At 40.9% G+C, this 23,848-nt stretch overlaps 1 protein-coding gene across 1 annotated transcript in view; it reads right to left on the bottom strand.

Moving 5' to 3' along the window:
- Positions 1-3,984: 3,984 nt before the first annotated feature.
- The window catches only part of LTK (leukocyte receptor tyrosine kinase), a 93,090-nt gene continuing 73,226 nt past the window's right edge, over positions 3,985-23,848 (bottom strand). The window contains exons 14-29 of the mRNA XM_051791354.1: positions 22,962-23,093; positions 22,271-22,427; positions 20,745-20,927; positions 20,115-20,213; positions 19,462-19,614; positions 18,608-18,718; positions 17,772-17,958; positions 16,946-17,036; positions 14,735-14,799; positions 12,064-12,193; positions 10,763-10,860; positions 8,548-8,640; positions 7,868-7,969; positions 6,319-6,453; positions 5,868-5,958; positions 3,985-5,410 (exon numbers count right to left, since the gene is read on the bottom strand). Of these exons, the coding sequence (XP_051647314.1) occupies positions 4,637-5,410; positions 5,868-5,958; positions 6,319-6,453; positions 7,868-7,969; positions 8,548-8,640; positions 10,763-10,860; positions 12,064-12,193; positions 14,735-14,799; positions 16,946-17,036; positions 17,772-17,958; positions 18,608-18,718; positions 19,462-19,614; positions 20,115-20,213; positions 20,745-20,927; positions 22,271-22,427; positions 22,962-23,093 (2,601 nt within the window). The 3' untranslated portion in view covers positions 3,985-4,636. The remainder of the gene's footprint in view (positions 5,411-5,867; positions 5,959-6,318; positions 6,454-7,867; positions 7,970-8,547; positions 8,641-10,762; positions 10,861-12,063; positions 12,194-14,734; positions 14,800-16,945; positions 17,037-17,771; positions 17,959-18,607; positions 18,719-19,461; positions 19,615-20,114; positions 20,214-20,744; positions 20,928-22,270; positions 22,428-22,961; positions 23,094-23,848) is intronic.

The raw sequence follows: 23,848 nt of genomic DNA, 5'->3' as shown, positions 1-23,848 counted from the left end.
AGATGCAAATACATTGGGGAAAACTGTACTTGCAGCAGCAGCATTTTCTTCTCTTTTGAGTAAGTAGGGGGAGTGTACTGGAGGTGGAATAAGGTACACTTGCAAAAGCTCTTAACTATTTTATTAGTCCTGGAAAGCTTTCTTAGTGCACACCTGCCCATTGACTAATCAGTTGAGAAATTAGGTCAGGAAAAGGGTTGATATGAGGGAAACACTTTAAATGTGTATAATTAAAAATCCTTTTTCTTTAAAGGGAAAAATGAAGATGCAAAGCACTTAAATTGAGATTAAAAGTAACAAAGAAATCAGAAGCAGGAATATTAACAAACGTGAAAAGAAAGCAGAGAAAGATAAAATGAAATTTGCATTATTTTGTTGATAAGTCCTTTCTTTAAAATGTAAGTATGAGGTTTTATGAAGCAACATAAAGTACTAATGCTGAACCCAGAAGAAAAAACAACTCTATACACTCAAGTGCAAACCCAATTTGCTAACGTGTTAAAAGACACTTCTCAGGAAGAGCAATTGATAATAACCCTATAATGGCTGATTTTGCAGTGGGAAGTGTTGGAAGACTTTTTGCATGGATAACAGGACTGAATTAATCCCAGATCTCCAGCTCATGTCATTCCTCTAGGAAACAAAATTGTGTTTTGTCTTTCAGTTGCCAAAGTAATCTAATTTTGATGCTATGGGTTTATCTCGTTGATTATACGCTAAAAGTGTCTCCTGAAAAAATGGTTTCAAGCAAGTTATATTTTGAAATGATAGCAATTGAGCATAATGAAATCTCTGAATGTATGAAGTAAGTTTCAGAATTTAAGGACTAAAGGTTTTAGTGTGTGTCATTGTTATTTTTCTTTTCAGATAATATGGTTTGGACAACATGTAGCATTCGGCATCACAACAGAAGCAATTTCAACATTATTTCCTCCAAGATATTAATTAAAAATTAATTATCTGTGAGGGTTTTTAAAAGCAGCTAAAAAAAACCTGTTGCAGGTCAAGGTTCATGGCAACTATGCTGACAGAAAATTGTTCCGTTTGAGAGAGTTAAGAGCTTGTATAAAATTTAGGTTGCTAATGCAGAGGCTTTTAAAATTCCCAGCTCTTTCTTTTAGTGCCCATTTGGTATCTGCAGCTCCACATCCTGTCTTGTTAGAAGAGACTACATCTGCCTTAGTACAACCCTGAGCTACATGCTCAGGTTGTAAACCATCAGAGTATCTCTAGGAAATAAATTATCAGTTCATGCTCACTCAGCTCTTACAGTTGCTCTTCAGCACCTCACTCTTGAGCACTCTTAGCGATAAGATCCTGGTCAGGATGGAGTTCTGTTCTGCCTCAGTGCAGCTTTGTCTATGTGTTTCCTGTACTACCTTAATACAGCTGTTCAGTAAAAATAGGTATTTGTGCAAAGTGCTGGACTTGCATTCTGTTTATAAAGTGAAGCACAGCTGCAGTCAGGATTGCCTGTGGCACTGGTAATACAACTGTGCTCTTCTCTCACTTCACTTTTCAATGGCTTACCTAGTTTTATCACTATCAGCCTTTCTAAAATTTGTGACTTACACTGAGACAAGTGCTGTGTATGGGGAAGACAGAGCTACCCCTGTGTATGAGTGGTAGCTCAAGGTGGGTAACCATATGGACAGCAGGGATTCTACCTGCTTCTCACTGCATTCTTAGGGTGGTGTTTAGTTACTTTATGAAGTAGCAGGCGCAAGACAGTTCTTTGTATTTTTAATGTAAAAAAGTCTGTGGGAAGAGAGGGTGGTATAGTTAACTTCTCATGGCTTCTGAACAAGTCTCTTGCCACCAATTTCCAACCCGTGCTGATGGGTAAGGAGAAAACAGAGTCATAATGGGCCTGCAAAAGCATGATCATGACCGCCAGTGCTCTGCTCAGGACAGAGCCTGTTACAAACAAGGGTTGAAAAGTGAGCTGGCATCATGTCCACTGCAGCTGAGCCAGGATCACTGCACTCTGCTGTGGCCTTATCACATATTCAGGGAGGAGGCAGCTGACTTGCTGATACCAAGTCACAACTGTTGGAGAGTTTAATAGGTCACCTTTGGGGGAAAAAATATAAATGCATAAACCATATATTCTGAAAGGTAAGGATAAACTGATGAAATTCCAATTAACTGAGAGTAGATGTATTGATTTTTGACTGGAATGTTCCAGAGGTAGCCATTCTGAAACATGACCAAAAATGTTAGGCTCTGCAACAGGAAAGAATGAGAAAATTTCCTGCTAAATGGGCTCTTCTGCCTCATCTAACTGGGCTGTAGCAACTCCTGAATGTAAGATAGCTAAATGTGATAAGCTAAATGTGAGAGAAGCCAAGAGAGCTAAAGCAAAGGTGAAAGGGAAAGAAGGGCAGGAGGCAAGGCAAACCATCTCCCTTGGTCACTAAGTTCCTCAGTGCTCACACTGCTACTGGAATTTGCCCCACACAGAGGGACCCCTGTCTTCTGACCATCTGTCATTTTGCAACATAGATGTGGAATTGTTTCCATACCATACAGGTCATTGCTGAAAGGTGGCCGTCATCACCCTTTGTGTCTGGAAATCGCAGAAGGTTGGTGTTAAAAGGGACCTCCAGAGATCATCTAGTCCAACCCCTCTGCTAAAGTAGGTTCACCTTGAGCAGGTTGCACAGGATCACATCCAAATGGGTTTTGAGTGTGTCTGGAGAAGGAGACTCTTCAGCTTCTCTGGGCAACCTGTTTCAATGTTCTGTAACTCTCAAAGTAAACAAGTTTTTTTCTTGTATTTGGATGGAATGTCCTGCAGTTTGTGCCTGTTGCCCTTAGTCCTTTTGCTGGGTACCACTGGAATGAGTCTGGTCCCGTCCTCTTGACACCTGTTCTTAAGATATTTTTATGCACTGAAATGACATTATATAAAACTAGTCATTCTAAAGTCAAAGGCCTAAAACTATAGGAAGTTTGGAACAGATACAAAGTCAGACCAACAAAGCATAAACCTGTGCCAAGGATGCATTTCACTGAGGATGGATTCACATTCTTCACTCTGTGCTTTTCTTTACCATAGGTCAGTAGTGTCCATCCCTAAATGATGTAAAGGACAGGAGGTCTGTGTGGTCAAAGCAAACCCTCTCCTATTAACACATATCTCCAGACTGTACATACAGCTGACCACTAAGCGTAAAGCATGGACCAGAGAACCTCTTGCCTCAGAAAGAAACTAGAGTAGTCTACAACTGACTCCTCACCACCCACCTTGATTACGCACAAACGTAATGTAATTTGCCACTGTAGGTTGGCAGTGTGACATTCAGGAGTGGTAGAAGGACAGAATGCTTCCAAGACTGTTCAGACTTAATCCAAATTCTTTGCCTTTTCTGTCTCATTATTTTGCAGGCTTTAACCAGTAACCATTAGTTTAGATCCTAAGCAACCAAAGAAAGCCTTAGAAATGAGCTGTCTTCAAAACAAACAACTACCTTTACCAGCAAGTCTGTGTGCTGTGCTTGCTAGGCAAGGAAAAATTATAACCTGCTCACCTGTATGAAGCAAAGTCATGGTTTTAGCTTTCTCAAATGGTCAAGCTACTCTACCTTCCCGTATAAAGAGTACCTCAAGTAGTGTTTGCATTAGGTTTCCCTTCACTCTGCCCTTTCTTGGCATGACTTTCTTTCTACCTCAGAGACATGGGTGTTAAAACCAAGAACTCCAGTACACCAAATGCTAGACAGTCACCCAAGAACCTCAGCTTAATGCTTACCAACATAGCACAGGGAATTAATCCTGAATATCAAAGTTCTTACAAAAATTAAGTTCGTCTCAAGTAAAGTCCGTTAGAAGATAAAGACAGTCCATTTCTCATCACGCCATGCAGCTCTTGCTTTCTTGAAAAACCACCTGCCCCTTCAGTGCCAGGAGCTGTGAGGAGAGCTACACCATGAGGCAAGCAGCACATTTCCTTCTCTATTCCAAGGGATACTATCAGCTCCACCAAATACTGCCTTTTTAATGGTAAATTTGTTTTCCTCTTCATTGCTTGTTTTCAAAGCACATGCTCAGAGGAGTCTGATTATTTTTTTTCATCTTTCCTACTGTTTCCTACTGCTTCCAATTTGAGCAATAGCTTTCACAAGGTCTACTAATAAAACAGATGAAAATGTGTCTGCTATTTTTTTTACTTCCCATATACTACATGAGAATTAGTAATTCATCAGGACTGTAAAAAGCTCTCAGGAATGTAGCAGCCTTTGCATTTTGGTTGCTGCTGGCACAGCACATATTTTTGGATTCTTCAGTCAGAAAGAAAAACAACCTGTATTGGTCATTATTTCCATCCAAATGCTGCAGCTGGATGGTAGGTCCATTTCTTTTCACCTGAGCATATTGAGGAGGAGTCTATTCCTTAGGTATTCAGAGAAATAATGCCATTGTTCTCCACCTCTAAGCTGGAACACATTTGAAGGACAGAGATAGAAATGCAACTATCTTTAACGATCTGGGGATCCAGCAGGTAGATGGAGAAAGCAGAACATTGCTGATGTTGAAACTTCACCCATCTGAAGGAGTTAAAATGGAGGAAGTGAAATAGGAAGCACTCCTTCCTGACACACACATTCCCTGATCTTGGGAAGAACCATTTCTGCTATACTGGAGTAACACTCAGGTCATCTGACAAAGACAGACCAGAGTCCCTCTCTCTTGATGTTTTCTCTGTTTTATAAAAAGAGTTTTCATCTCTGTTCAGACTGGAGCTTCTTAGCACAGCTGCTCTGACTTCTGCTAAAGCTAATGGCTGGTGGTCAGCACTATAGCACAGGTCATCGTAAGCATAATTTGCATTGCCACAGGGGAAAGTCTGAAGTTTCACCAGTTCTATCCCACTGATATCCAGGTGAGGACAGTTGCTTCGACTTGGAGACGCTGGAGATGTCCGAGAGCTAGGAGAACTGCAATTCCCATCAAAGCCTGAATCTTCCCGCTCTGGATTTCCTTTGAGCTTGGAGCTGGGGCTGAAGTGACAGATATTCTCTAGCACCCATGATCCATAGGTTGGGTTCCAGAGATTTTTTGTTTTGTTTTTAGGTCTGTGGGCTGCTGGATTGGTGAGGTCTAACTTCTGGTTTGATGTCTGCTGCAACCACGACCCGCTGTTGAAATCACTGAGACATGGCAGGCTGGGCCCTCGGGCAGTCCGATTGCTCAGGTTCTCCACCAGGAGCTCTTGTGGGCATTGTACAAGTTTGTGCCCAGCATGATGAGATTCCATTGTTTTAGGTGTTGTCTGAGGTGTGAGAGAAGGGCTTACCAGCAGCGGCACTATCCCACTGGAAATGTTTGGGCGGATGACCATACTCCCTTCATCCTCTGGTGTAGGGCTACACTCCATGGGCAGCTCAGTGTTGATCACATCAGGGTCCTTAAAAGTAGAGACAAAAATCAGTTACACCTCCAGGGTGATTGTCACAGCTGCACTTTAAAAGAAATAGCTATGAGATTGAAAAAGGTTTTGGCAGAGACTGCCATCAGGTTTGGGCAATATTCCTGCACATTGTAAAAGGTGCTATGCAGGAAAAAGATTCTAAGTACCTCATCATGAAATGAAGGACATTTTGCTACTGAACAAGCTGAGAGCTAACGGCATCCACTTGCACAGGAACAGTATCTTTTCATTTTGGCTGGGCTGAAGATGGGAGAGTGAGGATGGATATTGGAAAAGAGCAGTGGAGCCAACAGCACCACCACAACTGGGAAAGTAATTCTATCAGTCTTTCAGGACTCTTCACTTGTTTTAGGGACTAAAGCTAATGAGCTAATGTCTTTGGATAGTTGGCATTCCATGGATTATCATCCTCCTAGATTCCAAAGAGCAATACCTGTGTGCAATATTTGATTCTTTCCAGGATGGTAGAGAAGTTTGGTCGATACTCAGGGCTGTGCTGCCAGCACTGCGTCATGATCCGGTACCTTAAAGTAAGTAAAAAAAAAAAAAAAAGAAAAAAAAAAAAAGTATTGATCAAGAAAGATAATTACAAAAAAAGTGTCTCAGTATGAAGTGATCACGGGTGCAAGGAATGGCACTTGGTACATGGCCCAAAGAAGAACAAAAGTGGATATGTCATCCCTGGATCTTGTCTCATTAGGGAACTACTACTTAAAGCAAATCCTATAGTGCTCTTAGCTGTATATAAGAGGCAATAGCTCAAGAGATGTTTAGTAATACCCACCTGACACTGAGGGCAGTCACCATTCCCTGACTAGAGATGTCTTTGTCTACATGTGTGATACCTGCTACACCTTGGCTTGTGAGAGTAAGGAAATACTTACACTGGTCCTGGACAGTTTTTTGGCGGATCCATTCTTCCTCCACTGGTGACAAATTCCAGCACTTCCTGGTTGGTTTTACAAGGGTAGGGCATGTAGCCTAGAGAGAAAATCTCCCAAAGCAGCACACCAAAGGACCTGTGTCAGAAACCAACCAACAATACCGATTAGGTTTCATTGGTGCTCCACAAACCTAACATGAAGCTGTGTAGGTAACACCACAGCAACAACCTTTCAAAGGTGCTGTCCAACCACAGTAATGTGCAATTAGTGTGATTATGAGTCAACTTTTACAAAAAAAAACCCAATCAAAACCTTTGCTCAAGCTCCAAGACTGTGAGGGTATAAAATCCCAGGCTTTCCTTTGTTTGAGGTCCCTCTTTGGAGGCACCAGCTGGAGCTGTTATTTTGGTTTTGCACCATAATTAAATTATTTTAGGGATACAGACATCTGAGACTCTGCTATGGGAAACCTGGGGCTGAGTTGGTGAGGAAACCTGGTCTAACTGTGTGAGTGTGGTGTGTGTAGCTGCCAAGGGGCCTTTTTGGAGCTTAGGTGGTGTGACTGTGACTGCCAGCATGGCTCCTGGATGGTCGGACAGGAAAATTTCCTTGACAATTGAATGAGTGTTTGGGAACAAGATGCTCAAGAATAAAAGAGACATCCAATGAAACTGAGAGGTAGCAGCATTTTTTTTTTGTTCTGATTAGGTTGTTCTCCTTTTTTACCTCCACGGGTTAGATAGGCACTGCCACTGGAAATTATGTATGACCAGAAACAGGGAAGTCAAGAGGATTCTGCCAGAACTTCAGCAGGGTCAGAATTTTAAGAGTCACTATTTGCTGCAAAGGTCAAAGTAATTTCCAGTACATGCATGTTACTTATAATAGCCTATTACAGGAACTGTGGCACTTTCCTTCAAAATACTTAGTACTGGCTGTGCACAGTTAGGCACTGATAAGCAATCCTGTGTCTTCCGGCATCACTAACTTCAGGAAACTGGGTCAGTGTGGCATTTAAGGGAATGTCTCAGTACAGTATATTGAAGAATCTACTGTATAGAGAAAGAGGCATTCTTAAGCAACTGGAAAGCTTCCATTATCCAGCAATGTGCATGAATATACAAAAGAGTAATACTGGGTAGTACAGAGAGTCACTTAAGAGGTATTTAAGCAGGCCTTGTCACTGAAGGAAACTGAGCAGCAAATACTGAGGCCTGAGGAAAATGTCTGATGGTATTTCTCTGGATTTTTAACTGAGACTTCTAGAGAATCTAATCTGCTTTCACTTCTCACTTCTTGATTGGCTTCATATGATACTCTACATTTACGCACGGGAAGTTTTTGTTACCTTCATTTACATTAGACTTCTTAATTCTTTTTAATTCTTTAGCCATACTTCTACTGAATGCAGTGGGAAGACTTCTCATATTTTTCTAGGAAATTCTGACTTTTTTTAAGGTTCCTGCTGAACAGACAATTTTTTTCTTGAGCAGTACCTTTCTTGGTGCTGATCAGTGAGTAGTAGAAGTGATTAAAAGACATTTATTACCAGGTATCAGTCTTGGAGGTGAAAATACCCTCTAGAAAAGCTTCTGGTGGCATCCACTTTACAGGAAGCATAGCTCTTCCTCCCTTGCGGTAGTAACTTGCTCTGGGGAATATAAAATGCACAGAGAATGTCACACGGCATGAAAGGGCTTCGATATATAAAAGATCTTATCACCGCAGTAACTCAGCTGGGGAGTGCCTATGGCAATGGGGGCCAAGCGAGAAAGAGGAAAGAAGTCATCAACACAAATAGTGCATTGGAGCAGTATTTTATATCCTCTTTGCAACTGAGATGGAAACTGAGGATGTTTAGGTGCACAGCTGAAGACATCAAACTTGGCAGGGTGTTGATGCAGCCAGTCTTCTTGACATAATAAACTGAGAATTATGGTTGTTGTGCGGTATTTTAATTTAAGATTATTTATGATCAACTAGCTAATAAATTTGTCTATGCTTGGTTTAGTGTCCACATATGTTTGCATTTTCCTGGGGCCACAGTTGAAGTGGATCGGCTTGTAAGCATGGATGTAGTAATTTACAGCCTGTTAACACCAGTTAGTTAACTGGTCATCAAAGTCAGACATATAATGGATGGTTCCACTGCTTTACCAGAAAACAGTTCAAATTGGTCAAAATGATAGAAATTACAGAGATACAGGACTCAAATTGCCTTCCACTTACCTGTAAATATCCCTGGCCATCCCGAAGTCACCAATTTTGGCTATTCGTCCTGCTCCAGTACAGGTCAAAAGGCAATTCCTTGCAGCTATATCTCTTAAAAAAAAAAAAATCTTATTCAAAACTCTTAAACAGCTAAAGGAATAAAGAAAGAACATTAGACCTTGTCCTGCAAGTCTCAGTTGAGTCATCTTTACACAAATGAGAAGAGCCTTGTTAAAAAAAAAGAAATAATTCCAGCTACATTATAATTTTTATTAACCACAATTCTTAAACTGCATTTGCATTATATTTTCTACCCAGTGTTTTCCAAACACTCCTTACTCCCATCTTCTTTCACTAAGGCAGAAAACAGCATGAGTGTTAGAAGAGGGAAGATATCTCCCATGAAATCAAGCAAAACTCCATATGGGAGCAGTTACTTGATGAGTGCAGGTTTAGCTTGAGAGAAATGGCAGTGATGCCTTCCTGGCCACAGCTGAAGGATTTGTGTTCATTTAAAATATGCATTCTGAAAAAAAACTAATTAAAAATCATAGCACTATGGGGGTCCTGTTGACTGCCAAGAAAAATGAGCTCCTTGAACAACTCATATGTTTCTTCCCATTGCCAGCCTTGAAAAATCCTTCAGGATTTGGAAGTCAGGCTCAATTTTCTCTTCCATTATCAGCTGTGACTCCTAGATGACAATACTTGTCTTTAGTGATCTCTCTGCAACCCTACTACATTACTTTTCACCCCTAGGATACCTGATATCTATAATGGTATCCTTCACTTCCCAACCCACTCTAAGGAATACTGACACCACTAAAAATACTAATACAGAACCGGAATGAAATTCCTTCTATACTGATTTCCTGAACTGTTGGCAAAACAAAATTAATCCATTCCCAGGTTGCTTATGTTAGAGATTTAATAGCTCAGAAACTGACCCAAATGTTTGTTTGTTTTTTTAAAGTGATATGATGCTGTTAAAAGGATATTACTATTACTGTAAGAATTTTTAAAAAATAATGCCATAGCAATTAACTCAGAAGTTTCCAATTAAAATACTGATCCTCTCTTGTAATTATTAAGAGATCCAAGACCCAAAACTTGTTGCACATTCTTACTGCTCTTTTTTAGTAACAGAAAACTCTAACACTTTTTCACACGAACTACTTTATTGTTCCAATGTAAAGTAGCCTGAAAACTGTTTCATGTGATCTAATAATGAAGCCATAACATATTACCATACCTCAGCCTCATGGCCTTTTGCTCTGATTGCTGCTTGCCAGTTGTTTCCCTAAGTTTCTCCAGTCTCTACCCACTCTAGCCTATTTCTGTCTCTTTGCTGTGTTCGATGTCATGCATATGTACACGTGTTTGTGCATGTGAGTGAATCAGTTCTCGACTCACAGATCTCTAGGCTGTATGTCAGTTTAGTTAAAGCCTGTGTGACCCTCTTGTGCAGGTCTCTCCTCTGCTTTACATATAAGGACTGAACTCAGCATGCAGTTCATAGTAAGGAATTCAGTTGTATGCTATGCCTGGGAACATTATGAGCTGAAACAGTTCATAGTCTGAAGCAAAGGAGTCCAGTGTCCAGCTGGGAGTTAAGGATACCTAAAATAACTTTTACCTCTTCTATAATATTTTATTCTTATTTGGAGCCTGCCATATCAACAGGTTTTTGCTCTACAAAAGAGGGAATAAAAAGTGTGAACAGACAAATATGGGCTTCCCAAGACCACACAGCAGGTCAGGCACTGAGCTGGGAAGGAAGCCTGAGCTGTGTTTTTATCTCCTATTATCCCTGTTCTACTCTTCCCTAGTCATTGCCTCAAACGTGATGGGCTGTTCTGTCCTGGTGGGATAGGGAAAGCATTTAAGTCAAGTTAGGGAGATCAAACAGCCAACACAGAGTGACACTACCATCTAGTGGACTACAGGGCTCATCTCGAATGTCTTTACATTGCAGGCACCTGAAAATTAACACTTAAAGCTGCTCACTTTGAACGGAAGGTTCCTTTCTCCCCAGCAGTGCAAAGAACGGTGGAGAACCTAACTCCTAACAAAAACCAGTGAGGCCCTCCTGGACATCTGGGCACAAGCCTGTGTTGGTAGGGGAAATATCTTTCTCCCCCCTGGAGATTAGTCCTGTCTAATCCACTGCAAATTAAATCTGTATGAGTCTCATGCACCTTGAGATACATCAAAAGGGACTGTTTCTCCTCACCTGTGGATGAAATGATTCTCTTCCAGATATTTACAGCCGCAGGCAATATCCCTAGCTATGTTCAGCAGGTCCTGCATTGTTAGCATGGATGGCCGATTCTGGAAAAAGACACAAAAAAAATAGTAAGGGCAGAATAGTGGAGCAGAAGAATATAGTTCAGCCAGGGGATAAACAGAGAGGGGTAGAAGAAGGGGAAGGGAGAAACATACATTCAGGATGGTGGAAGGGTTAAATGAGTTGAGCAAAGAGGAACATAAGCAGATAAAAGCAGAGTGTTAGAAAATGAGTAAACTCTTAGTTAAGACTTTCAGAAAATTTCCCCTCTCTTGAGCACGGCACATGAGTGCAAGCTGGTGAGAGATATACGGCCTGGCCTGTATAGCCTAGTAAAGGGTAAATCAAAAGACAAACAGGTTCAAAAGGTAAGATGGAAGAGAAAAAAATCCACTCACTTATAAAGAGTGAGTCAATAAACTATCAACAGAAATTAGCACAAGAACTCAGAGAGAGAGCAAAGATGCTCGAGCACACATCTCTGCACCAACAGTCAGCATTCATCAACATATCTGTTCTTGCAGAACAGCAATTACCCTCAGGAGCAGTATGCAAAAAAGGGATGCTTTACCACAGGACTCCAGGACTGGTACTAACCCTTCACCATCTGCACTTCCCTAACTAAGAATAATAAACAAATGTTTCTCCAGGAGCCCTGCTTATTTTCACCCCATCATTCATTTATCCATAGGGAAATTTTCTCTGTTTTTCTAGGAATTTCTTTATTGCTCTCAGGAAGGGTGGGGAGGAATTTTTACACAGATGATCAGAAATCAGAGATATATCAAATAAATTAGGCTCAGCTCTTCAACTAGTATAAATTTGTTCATCTCCATAGGATGCTGATGCACACCTGCTGAGGACCTAGTGCTATGAATTCCCATTATTACGTATAGTGTTATGACTTCAGTTCCTCATGTACCATCACAGTACACAGAAAACAGGCAGACATTGAAGAAAGCAAGCCCCTTAATTTGTAGACCAGTTGACAGAGAATTCTGGAATGGCAGGACAGGATTTTACTCTTTCCTCCTCAGTTACTTATAGCCTGCAGTTCTGGCCTTGCTTTCATTTTGTCTCACTGACACCTTCTTACTTCAAGCAAACAGATATAGGTATCCAGAAATCTGTAGGAGCTGGGATACACACACAGCCTAGCTTGACTTCAGTGCCTTTATCCAACTCATAAAAACATAAAACAAGTCATACTAAAGTGAACCAGAAGCCCAGCAGGGAAGTTATCTCACCATCCTGGGTCTATTCTGCCGAAGAAAGCTCTTCATATCTCCTCCAGCCATGAGCTCAAGCAGGATGAAGCGAGGCAGCGTCTGTAGGCTGACACCAATGCATTGCACGATGTTCTGGTGATTGAACTTACTGAAAGCCAACGGCAGAGCAACATGGAAGAGAAAGATAGCATTAGTACCTGGCCATCATCCATCACACTCTCACTGTGCCTTGATCTTTGACAACCAGTATTGAAGCAAATCCTGATATGGTACAAGTTACCAAGCAAACTTCAGCCATATCAAAATACCTCTCTGCTTATGACAGTCCCAAGACCAGGGCTGTGCCTGGTTTTGCCCATAGAAAGCCTTAAACAGAAGGTATGAATAGCTAAAAGCAAAGCAGAGCCTTCTGTCTGTGAAGATAGAGTTTAATGGACTCACTGACTGAAAGAGGAGAGTGACATCAGAGGGATAGGAAAGTTAAGCACGCAAATTTTATTGGCATTTGTGAAAAAAAGTCTTGACTGATAGAGATTTTAATTCAGCATAGTGCCATCTAGCTTGGTGGACTCAGTTCTCTATTTAGTCTGCCAAAGGATTGAGTTCATACCTACTGCAGCAGCTGCTTATGTGATGGCTTTCTGCTCTTTACAAAAGAAAGCTGAAGTTGTCAAAAAGCTCAATAAGATTCAGTTATTAGACAGCAACATCTTCCCTTAGATAATGATTACCTGGATAATACAGGAACTAAAAATAGAAAGGAAACTGGGGAAGAGAAAGAGTTGTGTGCTACTAAGTGAATCAAGGCACTGTGTAATTGATTAAAATTGCTTTTTAAAAAAACATACATCAATGTTACTTCCTGTTCAGCTGCCAAAGTTCTTGCAGACTGTAGGAAGTGGCACTATATCATGAGATTCATGCTTTAATGGTAGAAAACAAGCATCTACATATGAGCTGGGCCAGACAATGACAAGAGGAACTTCATGTTGCACAAATTCAAAATGTATAAATTCCGATGACTTACAATGAACCCTGACTATACTACTATTTTAAAGCCACTCTTGACTATACTGTTGTTTTAAGTTATGTATTTGTGTTAATGTAAATTCCAAAACTGGAACACTTAAAGTGCAGGTGGTAGTAGGAATGGCTGTCTATTATCTTTTCCAGGCAGGTTTTATAGATCTTACAGTTCACTGTCAGAAGGTCATGCAGATGGGACCTTATAAAAGGTTCTGTTAAGCTTGCAAAGGTATCAAAAGCCAGAACACATCTAATAAAAGTGGATGCACTGAGAGAAGGACCTTGTTCCACCTGTGCAAGCTACACAGACAGAGCCATATTCACTACCTTATCCCTGCAGAGGTTTCAGAATATATCACTCAGCTATTATTCTGTAAAGAAAGGGTAAAAGCCTTCACTGTAAAAAGTGCTTTCTTATGGCAAACAGTTCTGCAGATAGGAACAGCAAAAAAGCTGCTCATAAACTTAGCTACTGACTGAAAACCACAATGGGAAAAGCTTTTCACAGTTTCTCCTTCAGCTGCCAAATCTGCTCCTATAAAAACTCTTAACTTTATTTGCAAGAGATAATATAGCTTAAGCCCTAGCACCTCAGCCTAAAAAACGTAACTCCCTGGCACACAGCCAGTACTGGTACTGGTCTTGCAGAGGCTGAACATCTCAGTGACTGCACAGGTGGCTCTAATCTTTATCTTTCCTATTGCTTTCCAATTCATCATTGAAAATTTGCTTACCAAGGGCTTTGGGACATGAATTATATTTATTAAGACGGTAATAGGATTCTTTGAAAAGAGAAATATTTCAAATGCAGAACATATTTGTAAAAAATGTTGTGCCTTCTTACTCCTCTGAACAAGACCAACCAACAGAAATTTTGTTAAATTGTTGTAATGTTTTTTGGGTGAGATAGAGTTACTTTTCTTCACAGTAGCTCATGTGGTGCTATTTTGGATTTGTGATCAAAACAGTGTTGATAACACATTGGTATTTTAGCTACTGTTGAGCAGTACTTACACAGCGTTAAGGTTTTTCACACACACACCTCCCTCTCCCTCAGTGAAAAGACTGGAGGGGAACAAGAAGTTGTGAGGGGACACAACCATTACAGCTGGCCCCAAGTGGCCAAAGGGATATCCCACACCATATGGCAACATGCTCAGCAATGAAAGCTGGGGAAAGGAGGAGGAAGGAGGGGAAGGGTCATTCGAAGTTTGGCATTTTTCTTCCCAAGTAGCTTTTACACATGATGGAACCCCATTTTCCTGGAGATGCCTGAACACCTGCCTGCCCATGGGAAGTACTGAATGACTTTAAAATTGCTTGCCTTGCACACACAGATTTTGCTTTATGTATTAAACTGTTTTTATCTCAACAATGAGCTTTTTTTCCCTTCTGATTCTCTTCTCCATCCCACTGCTGTGTGGGGCCAAGCTGCCTGCTGGCATTAAACCACAAGAGATGGGCAACAAAAGAGCCTGAGTTATCTTGTTTGAGATAAACAAGTAGCTGAAACCAGTAATTTGTATGCTACTAAAATGCCATCTGGTGAAAAATAAGACTGGATTTAATTTCTGAACAAAGCAAGTGGATAAATGATTCTATGATGACCTGCATTACTCTTTTTCCCCCTGCCCACCATCAGTAGAAAAACCTTAAACTATACCTGATAATCAATGCTTCCATCAGGAAATCCATCTCATCCTGCTCAGAGCAGACTTCTGGCAGGGTCTGTTGAGAGGTAAAGATAACGAGGGCCATCCGACCAAAGAATTGAGAATATTTAGATGACCACCAAAGAAAAAAGGAAAAAAAAAGAAAATAATAAGCATGTAATATGAATCACTTCAGGAACCTACGAGGTGGGGCTCATCTTTTCACTACCAGGTTTATTGAAGTGCATTTGACCCATTTGGTAGTTAAAGTTGGAATAGGAAACTAGTGACCTACTTCAAGATTTTTTTGTGTGAATTTAGCTCTATACACACTTCTGAAGTAAAAATAGCTTCAGGTACACATCAAGAAAGACATTAGGTGGGGAATTACAGATCTAGAAAGCTCTTTTAAATTACAGGTGCTAATTAATTCTCCCTTTTCTATATGTGCACATTGCAGCACATATATGTCAAATTTGACACACATATGTGTCAAATGACACATACAACCATGTGATTTAAATATTTGTGTCATGTGCCCTTTTAGGTTTCTCTCCTGCCAGCAGATTTGGACAGCATCTTCCACTGACACAGGTGAACTGAGTGCACAGGCAGCAGTAGAAGCAGCACATGCTACTGTGCCCACTGTTTTAACCTTAGAGGGTAGTTTGGCCACAGCTGTGTGTAGTGCCCACGGCCACACTGCACGCAGAGAGGTGGGATGCTCAGCATGGTGTGTCTGGCATGGGAACAGCTCTTGTCATCAGTAGTGTGGGCTACAGGAGGCAGGGCTGTATTTTGCTGTCTGAAATAAGTGATTGATTTACACAGAACAGTGCAGATCATGTATTAAATTGGTGGAAGACCCACAAACAATATATGGATAACAAGTGGCCATTGACATCTTCTTCTGTTTGCCACTGTGCTCTGGTGCTTCCTGCAGTCTGGATGGTGGAACTGAGTTGGTCAGTTCCAACTGCTTGCTAGTGTCCTGGGTTTTCATCCACATTCATACAGTGGCACAGGGAAGTTTATAACAAAATGCCATAATGCACAATCCTTTCACTTTTTTTTTTAAGAGGGTTTGAAAGATGGGATGAATAACAGTAGAACTTCTTTTTATTAATGAAGGCTACATTTTTGAGCTGAATTCATAGAAGTAGATTTGGTTCTCTGAGTCACAGGCTTATAAAATAACAAAAGCAGGTTATGAGCATCCTTAACTTCAGGGCTGAGTAACTGACAAATCCTGAGGAAACCTCAGTAATTTCACAGAAAAACAGCCTGTTATCTCTTGTCATTAATAATGTGGAAATTAGCATAGTATCACAGTATATATTCACAACTGCATATTTAACACTATGCAATAACAAGGGACTACTAGAAAGTTTCACATAGAGCAGAAAAACACTAGTCTCAGTGTAAAGGAAAGTAACTGAGAAAACCCACAAATTTTTAAATAGGATAACATCATGTGAAAAACTTAGGAGAAAGCACTCAAACCCACTGAAATGCAGAAGCAATAATATATAGGCATTACTGTAAATGTTTACTGTTTGCTATCATATAAATGATTCATACTAATATTTTCCAGTGCTCTCTTTTCTTTGTACAATATTTGAAAATCCCTTTCTAGTCCTCAATGTCCCAAAATGTCTATTTGTTACTATTTTTGTTCCCTTTAAGTTTCTTTCTTTCTTGGCTACTCACATCTATAATTCATTGAGGCAGAAAAGTCATTGTGGCAGATTCACTGCTAGGATGAACTGACAGTTCTGTGTTGATATATTGAGGTGTATTTATTAATGCTAATAGATAATTAATTGTTTTATTTTAACTAATCATAATATGCAGTCTCTAGGTGACTAATTCACACAACTTCTAATCTGAGGGCACTGATTCTACATCTACTGAGCAACAGGAATGGAGCTTACAAAACAGATTGCCCTTTTTAGATTCCCTTTGTACTTAGATCACACCTTACAGCCATTAGGCATATAGCAAAAAGACAGATGGCTTTACTTGCTAGCTGGTTCTAGTGCCATACAACTTAAAAATTAAAGTTGATAATTCCTGGATGCAGCAAAGCGTGGAAATCTGCATTACACCTATACATATGTCGTTATGCATGTGATGAACGTGAATCTCCAACTGGAATAGTAATAAGATAATATGGCTCTTATGGGTCATTACTGCTGTATAAGAAATTTGGGGGTACTGACCTTGATAGCAACTTGAAGAGGGTTGGGATCCCCTCCAATGCCTACCACAGTTCCCTCATAAACCTCACCAAATGCACCATGTCCTAGTGCCCTGTAAGAAAAGGAGAGAGAACAGATATTATATACCCTTAGATCCAACGCTGGCCGAGCTCTTCTCTTCATCCAGTCCAAGACTAGGAATAGAATCTGCTGTAAGACATGAAATCAACAACAGGGATTTGTTTTCCTCTCAAAGATTCTGAAAATAACTTATCAGTATTTTCTGTCACTAAAACAGTGCAGTTGGATCCTTGATGGTTCTGAACAAATAAAGCAGCCTGCTCAATCCTAGGCCCTATCACCAAGTATGGCAATAGAGGAAAATGGAGAATGACAGAATAAGGTGGCTGCAGACTGATATCTTCAGGAGAGGGTGTAAGACAGCAGATAAGACTAATCAATTTTTTCCTTCCAAAGTTTATAACTTTGATCAATATCATCTGGATGGTATGGAGTTGAAGGGCAGCCTAGCATGTATTTCCTTGTGACAGGAAATTTCCTTGTGGTAGGAAACTCGTGAAAAAGAAACAGTGCTATAGATTTGGAAGGGATTTACTCCCAGGAGGCGAGTGCAATCCAGGACATCATATAAAAACACAAAGGTGAAATACTATATGCTGTGTATGGGAACATGGAACAGGAGACTCATGATTTTATACTTCTGCTTGAGAACTTCATGGAATCAAAATATCATAGAGAACATAACAAGTATGATATCTATTGTATTTTGGCTGACTTGGACTAAGTGTTTTGCAGTTAGTCAGACAGGTGACCCTTGTTTTCTTACCGAAGCAGAGAGATGTTCTTCCGCGGGATCTCCTTCAGCTCGCTTAGAGTGGCAGCCTTCCCTGCGAAGCAGTAGTTGGGGTTGTAATCCGTCATGATGGCAGATGTACGGATTTTGCTCAGTTTATATTCTGGGCTCTGCAGTCGTGCTCTGGCTCCATCCAGCTGCTGTTTCTTAAGGTAATAAACTGCAGGTGAGGAGACAAATAAAAATGCATAAACAAGATCAATCCCTGGACAGAAAAGATAATGCTGGCCACATAGAACAGAAAGAAACAAACCCCATAATTATAAATACTCAAGAAGCATCTTTAGCTTGTCAATATCACTCTCTTCATGCTTTGTAGTGATTTAATACTGGATATGGAAACAGTCATTCCTGCAGGCACCTGGGAGCAACTTAGGTTTCCTATGCTTCTTTGTACTTTGGCTGAGGAAAGAGTGCTCTGTAAGATGTCTTGCTGACATTGAGTCCCAAAAATCAAACCATCTCCCTGAACGAATTATATGTTTAATTGCAGATTGTGACTTCATCCTGTATAGCACTGCCTGCTAAAGAAGCAGCTACTAAGAAGGCTTTCCAAGTTCTTTATTTTTTCTGAGGCAAACACCAGGGAAGAGCAGTCCTTACCCCTTGGGACTATGCTTGTGCCTAACTGCAGGGGGCGATGTTTTCTATCGCTTCTTTTTCCCTGTCCTCTGATCCACTTGGGGACGACAACACTTTGGCTCCAAGCATTAAAAGCAGTGGCATGTGGTTGAGTACTTAGTTTCCTTTTGTCTAATTTAACTGGGAAAAGCAAGTCAAAGGATGATAAGAAGGAAAGTGTTTCTTACTGATAGATAGGCTGCCACAAGTGAGGATCATTCCAAGCACCACAATCACAGACACCACAGCCAGGAGGAGGGGAAGAGACAGGTGTCCCTCTGGGATAGGACCCTGGGGCACTAGGAAAAAATAAAAAAAAATAAAAAGGTACATTAATCAGAAAGCAACCAGAGCTGCTGTAATGCATCCCTCTAAATGTTGCTTGCATTTCAGAAAACAATACAGAGGTCATGGCCAGACCATCCTATAAAAGTTACAGCAAATCCCTCTACAACGCTGGAAGTTGAAAATAAACCTAAATAGTTTTAAAATTATTGTGAAGGTAGAAAACTGATAAAACACATTTCTTATCCATTCTTCAGTTTTCTATAAATGAGTAACATCACTGTTCACAAGTTGAAACTCTCTACAGTCTTGATGCTTTGGAGCTCCAAGAGACTGTGTCAGAAAATAACAGTGAGTACAAGGCATCAGCTGACAGGCACAGTGGGAAACTGCTGTGGAAGGAGGCAATCTGTGGCTGAAAAAACTCAGTGGTAGATGGTATGTTATCCCAGACAGGTATTTACACTTAAATAGCTGATACACTAAGCCCATTTAGGAAATTTACATCATGTCTCTTTACAAATATTTTACATTCTACTTAATCCAAACCTGGAGATGGTGACAGAGATCCAGCTCAGCATGTAAGGAAAGGTCATAAGGAATTTTCAGTCATACACTTGACTGACATTTCTCACAACACCATGTCCACTGGGGCCAATAGCTGTAACTTTGGGAACTGAACATCCAAAAAGCCAGAAGGAGAGGCGATATGAAGAATACAGATGTTATCCAATGAAGCTAATATTTCACAACTTACCAGTGCAGGTGACATTGTCATTGGCTAGCACAGCCCCCATCTCACACTGGCAGACTGGCATGTTGGTGTCAGGGTCCCGCTTACAGTTGTCTGAGTGGCAGTGGCTGCAGTTAAGATAGATCTGAACCTCCACCTCACCGTGACTCTCCATGGCTGAACAAGGAATAAGACACAACAGGTGAGCTTAGTTCAGTTTTTCCTCTCTTGTTCCAGTAAGGCAAAAAAACCCCAACAAAACAAAACCCAGCAGGTATCTAAAACTTCTCTCCTTCTCTGCAGCAGATCTGATAGTCCAACACAGTGTGGACATGTCAGAAGTCTCATAGGGGCCAGTAGAGAAGAAGATACTGGGTTCCTTAAGCAAATAGAGGTGCCTTGAAGTTAATTAACCTGGAAAAGTTGAGGACTGAGGATGTACGGTTGAACCTGATGACTGGGTCTCTCCTGGTTTAGAGATTGAGGAGAAAAATGGTCCCAGAGCACTATGGAAATATTTAAAGAAATGACCACATCTAAAGATCTTACCTGCAGAATGAAATAAGCTTTAATGAAATTAACAAAAAGCAAAGACAGGAGAAGGAACAGGAAAGAGGAAATAGAGAGGAAGAAAAGAAAAGGAGGAAAGAAATAAGAGAATAAGAAATATATTGTACCTGCCAAGGGATGCAAGAAGATCTCTCCAATGGGGTTCACAAAAGAGATGCCATCCTGCCCACCAGCTGTGATATCATCCTTATCAGAGGCATGCCCTCCTGGGGAGAGAAGAGTATGGCTAGCTGATCAGTACCGCATGCTGCAAAAAATGTGATGTCTCGAAGTGTTGCATTCATTCCTGGCACTTATCACCTGGGGTCACTCTGCAATCTTCCACTAATATTAGTATGTGTAATACCATTGATGGATAAACACTCACTTGACCCAGCCAGTACCAAGGTTAATGAAGCGACTTTATCTAATTTAGGTTTCTTAGTTCAGCAAGGTAAAAATGTATTTGTTTTGAACAGAAAAAAAGAAATGGAACATGGATAACTTGGAAATGGATGAAGGGGTGATTCACCACACCTTCCAAATACTAAATCACATAGGAATACTTCTATAACCTTGATTTCCCCAGGTATAGGGAGATACTGGAGAGTAGGGTGGGTTTCATACTGTTCAGATTGAAGTATCTGTGAGTCACCTTCTGCAGCAGTGTCCCTCTGCAGTGAGTGCTAGCCCTTAACTGCAGGTGCTCTGAAGGGTACAAAATTAGATATCATGACTAATTCCTCCAGCAGACCTACCTCTGTACCCTCCGCCTCCTCCTCCAGAAGTACAGGCTCCTCCTCCCCCACCAAAACCACCAGAGGTGGCCCACTGGAGCTTGTCTAGTGCTTGGGGACAAGCTTGACCTCCCTCTCCACCTTCCAGAAGGGACTTCCCAGCCTGAGGAAGAAGACTGTCATCTTGCCAGCCACCACCTCCACCTTCAGACAGTGAGAAAATAAAACAAGAATAGGTAAGGGAAGCACATGCAGAGGAACTCTGTAGAAAGATAGAGATTAGCCCGTATTAATTCCTTAAGTATCTATTCAAGATAACATTTTCTTTAAATTTAAGAGAATATACAGACAAGCTCCTTGCTGCCATGGGTAATAACCAAGTGGAAATCTAATGCACAACCTGCAGTAAGTGCTGCATAAGCCAACACCTTAGCACCCATTTCTAGTGGCATTAAAGAAATAAGGAGCCCATCACTTCCCTTCAGGATAACTGGTTAGGGCTTTCAGCCATGTGAGATGCTGAATTTCCTACAGAAATAAAAATAAACTGGATTTCTTCATCTCATTCTAGTGTCCCCTCTGTGAGGCTATTGCAGCAGGAGATGGACAACCACTGAATTTATCTTAGGTATAGATTCTAGGCACAGCCAACAAAAGATTATAAATAAGCTTCCATTTCTGGTATAATTCCCATAATATAATTCTTGTTGTTAGGGTATCCTGATTTCGGCCAGGACAGGGTTAATTTTTGCAATAGCCGGTAGGGGGCATGTCTAGGACCCAAAAGTAATTCTATACCACCTCATATCATTGCCGGCGGGGTAGAGGTGGGGGTGGGGTGGGGAGGGGTGTGGTGGGTGGTGGGGGAATAAGTCGAGTAAGCGTGGTGGAGACAGCAGTGGGGTAGCGCCAGTTCTGAGCTGGAGGGAGCGGTCAGGTAAAACTGGTTCCGAGCAATCACATGTGAATCATTTACCTACCTTGTACACTTTGTTATTAATATTGTTGTTGTTACTGTTTAATTTCTTATCTCATTGCTATTTCTAGTAATTTGTTCTTATCTCAAGCTGTGATTTTCACCTTTTGTGCCTCCAATTCTCTCCATCCCACTGCAGGGAGTAAGTGGCATGTGGTTTAGAGAGTCTCAGTGAGAGCACTAAATTGGGAAGTACCATTCCTAAACCACGAGATAGGGTTTCAGGGGAGTAACAGGGAAAAAGTCTTCTCTTCAAAGGCCATTGTTACAGTGTGAAGGAATGGGTTTCATCTCTCAAACATCATTGTCACTGGGTCAGTTCATAGAAGAGAAGAGTCCTCCTATGGAACAGCCTCTACTGGAGCACTCATCACCTTTCTTATGAATTCTCTTTTATCTGATGACACACCATATAAAAAACATCCCTTACAGACTACTCAGTATATTTGTAATAACTACTGCCACAGAAAAATTCCAGAAGATCAAAAGAGAAACCCTTCACTTCATGCCCACAGGACAATGTGTATATTCGGCCACCTAATTCAGACCTTGTGTGGTTTTGGCATCTCACCTGATGCCCCAGTCCTTCCGCTGACTCCAGGTACTGCAGTGCTGTTCTCAAATTGCTCCAGGGGTACATCATCCAGGGAGCTGTCTTGAGCCTTCAGGTAGGCTTTTCCTCCTCCTCCTGCTGCGATGAGCAAAGGTTCGAAAATCCCATCCTTCTGCTGGAAAACCCCCCATCAAACATCAGAAAAACTTCGCATCCCTTTGATAGGTGAACTCACATAAACTCATCAAAGAGCATGAAAGAATCCCAAAGAAGAGTGGACCAAGGCCAGGGCCATGCTACTGATTGCTTCACAGAATCATTAGGAAAATGTTTTACATCATGTTCCTGTATACAAAAGTAGCTGTTTAACTGAACACCAAGATTTTAGGATTCATTTGTTTTAGGACTGCTGCCTGTATTAAAGTGGGATCCCGGTGTAATTCCCAGATCTGAGCTGTTAAGAACTGAGAAACCAGTTCAACTAGCTTAGTGACAGTGACAAATATGATCAAGGATATGGAAAGAGATAAATAATTAAAAAGACAAAAAACAGAGACAGAAGGTGAGGGGAGGGATAGAGACAGGAGAGGGAGACTCCTTTTTCATCATCTTTCTTTAAAGAACTGGTTATCATATGACACGACTGATAGTGAGAGCTAGTTGCTCTGCTGGACACTACTCAGACAGGATGCAAAGAAGAAATACTTACTCTAAAGATGTAGGTTGCTCCTCCTCCACCCCCACCTCCTCCAGCCCACTCCCTCAGATCCTTTTTTTTTCTGTAATCTTCTTCAATGAGAGATGACTCCCCTAAGCAGATCTTCTGGGTTTCAGGATTGCTCTGAAAGGAGATGAGAGATGTACTCAAATATCAGCCAAGTCCAACTCATGAGAGTTGTCTGTATATTTCAGTATAATAACATATCAGACATATATAAAGCACTATGTAGGTTATCTTCGTGGAAAGTGAATTCTTCAGCAAGGACCGATAGCTGAGGGGTAGGTCTGTCTGTTACCTTGATTTTTAAACTCCCATTATACGTGCAAGTGAAAATATAGTAATAATGATAACTCATTATTGATGTCACATAATTCATATTTCACATACTTAGATTTTCTTATAACCAAAAACATTAAAATGTTTTGCATTATGGATTAATTCTCAGAATGTTCTTACTGCTATATTTTTTAGGTATTTCTCAAGGTTATAAACATATAAAGCACACAGAGGTGACCTGCACGTAGTTAAGAATGATCTACTGACATATCTTGGAAGAATAACTTGAAGACCCAGTTTGCTATTCCTGCATGGCACCAGTTTTACTTCCTGTGTGCTCTCATTCATGTGGAATCATAGAACGGTTGAATGGGTAAGGTTGGAAGGGACCACTGGAGGTCATCTAGTCCAACCTCCTTGCTCAAGTAGACTTCCTCAGAACATATAATTCAGGATTCTTTCCAGACCACTTTTGAATATTTTCAGAGAAGAAGACTCCACAACCTCTCTGGGAAACCTGTTACAGTTCTCAGTCACCCTCACAGAAAAGAAGCTCTTTGTCATGTTCAGGTGGAACATCATATGTTCCAGTTTCTGCC

This window comes from Manacus candei, unplaced genomic scaffold (genome assembly GCF_025592945.1).
Source record: "Manacus candei isolate 608988 ecotype Guabito, Panama unplaced genomic scaffold, ASM2559294v1 h1tg000033l, whole genome shotgun sequence".
Classification (NCBI taxonomy): Eukaryota; Metazoa; Chordata; class Aves; order Passeriformes; family Pipridae; genus Manacus; species Manacus candei.
Note: the sequence above shows the minus strand (reverse complement) of the source record. Positions and strands in the feature narration are given on the sequence as shown.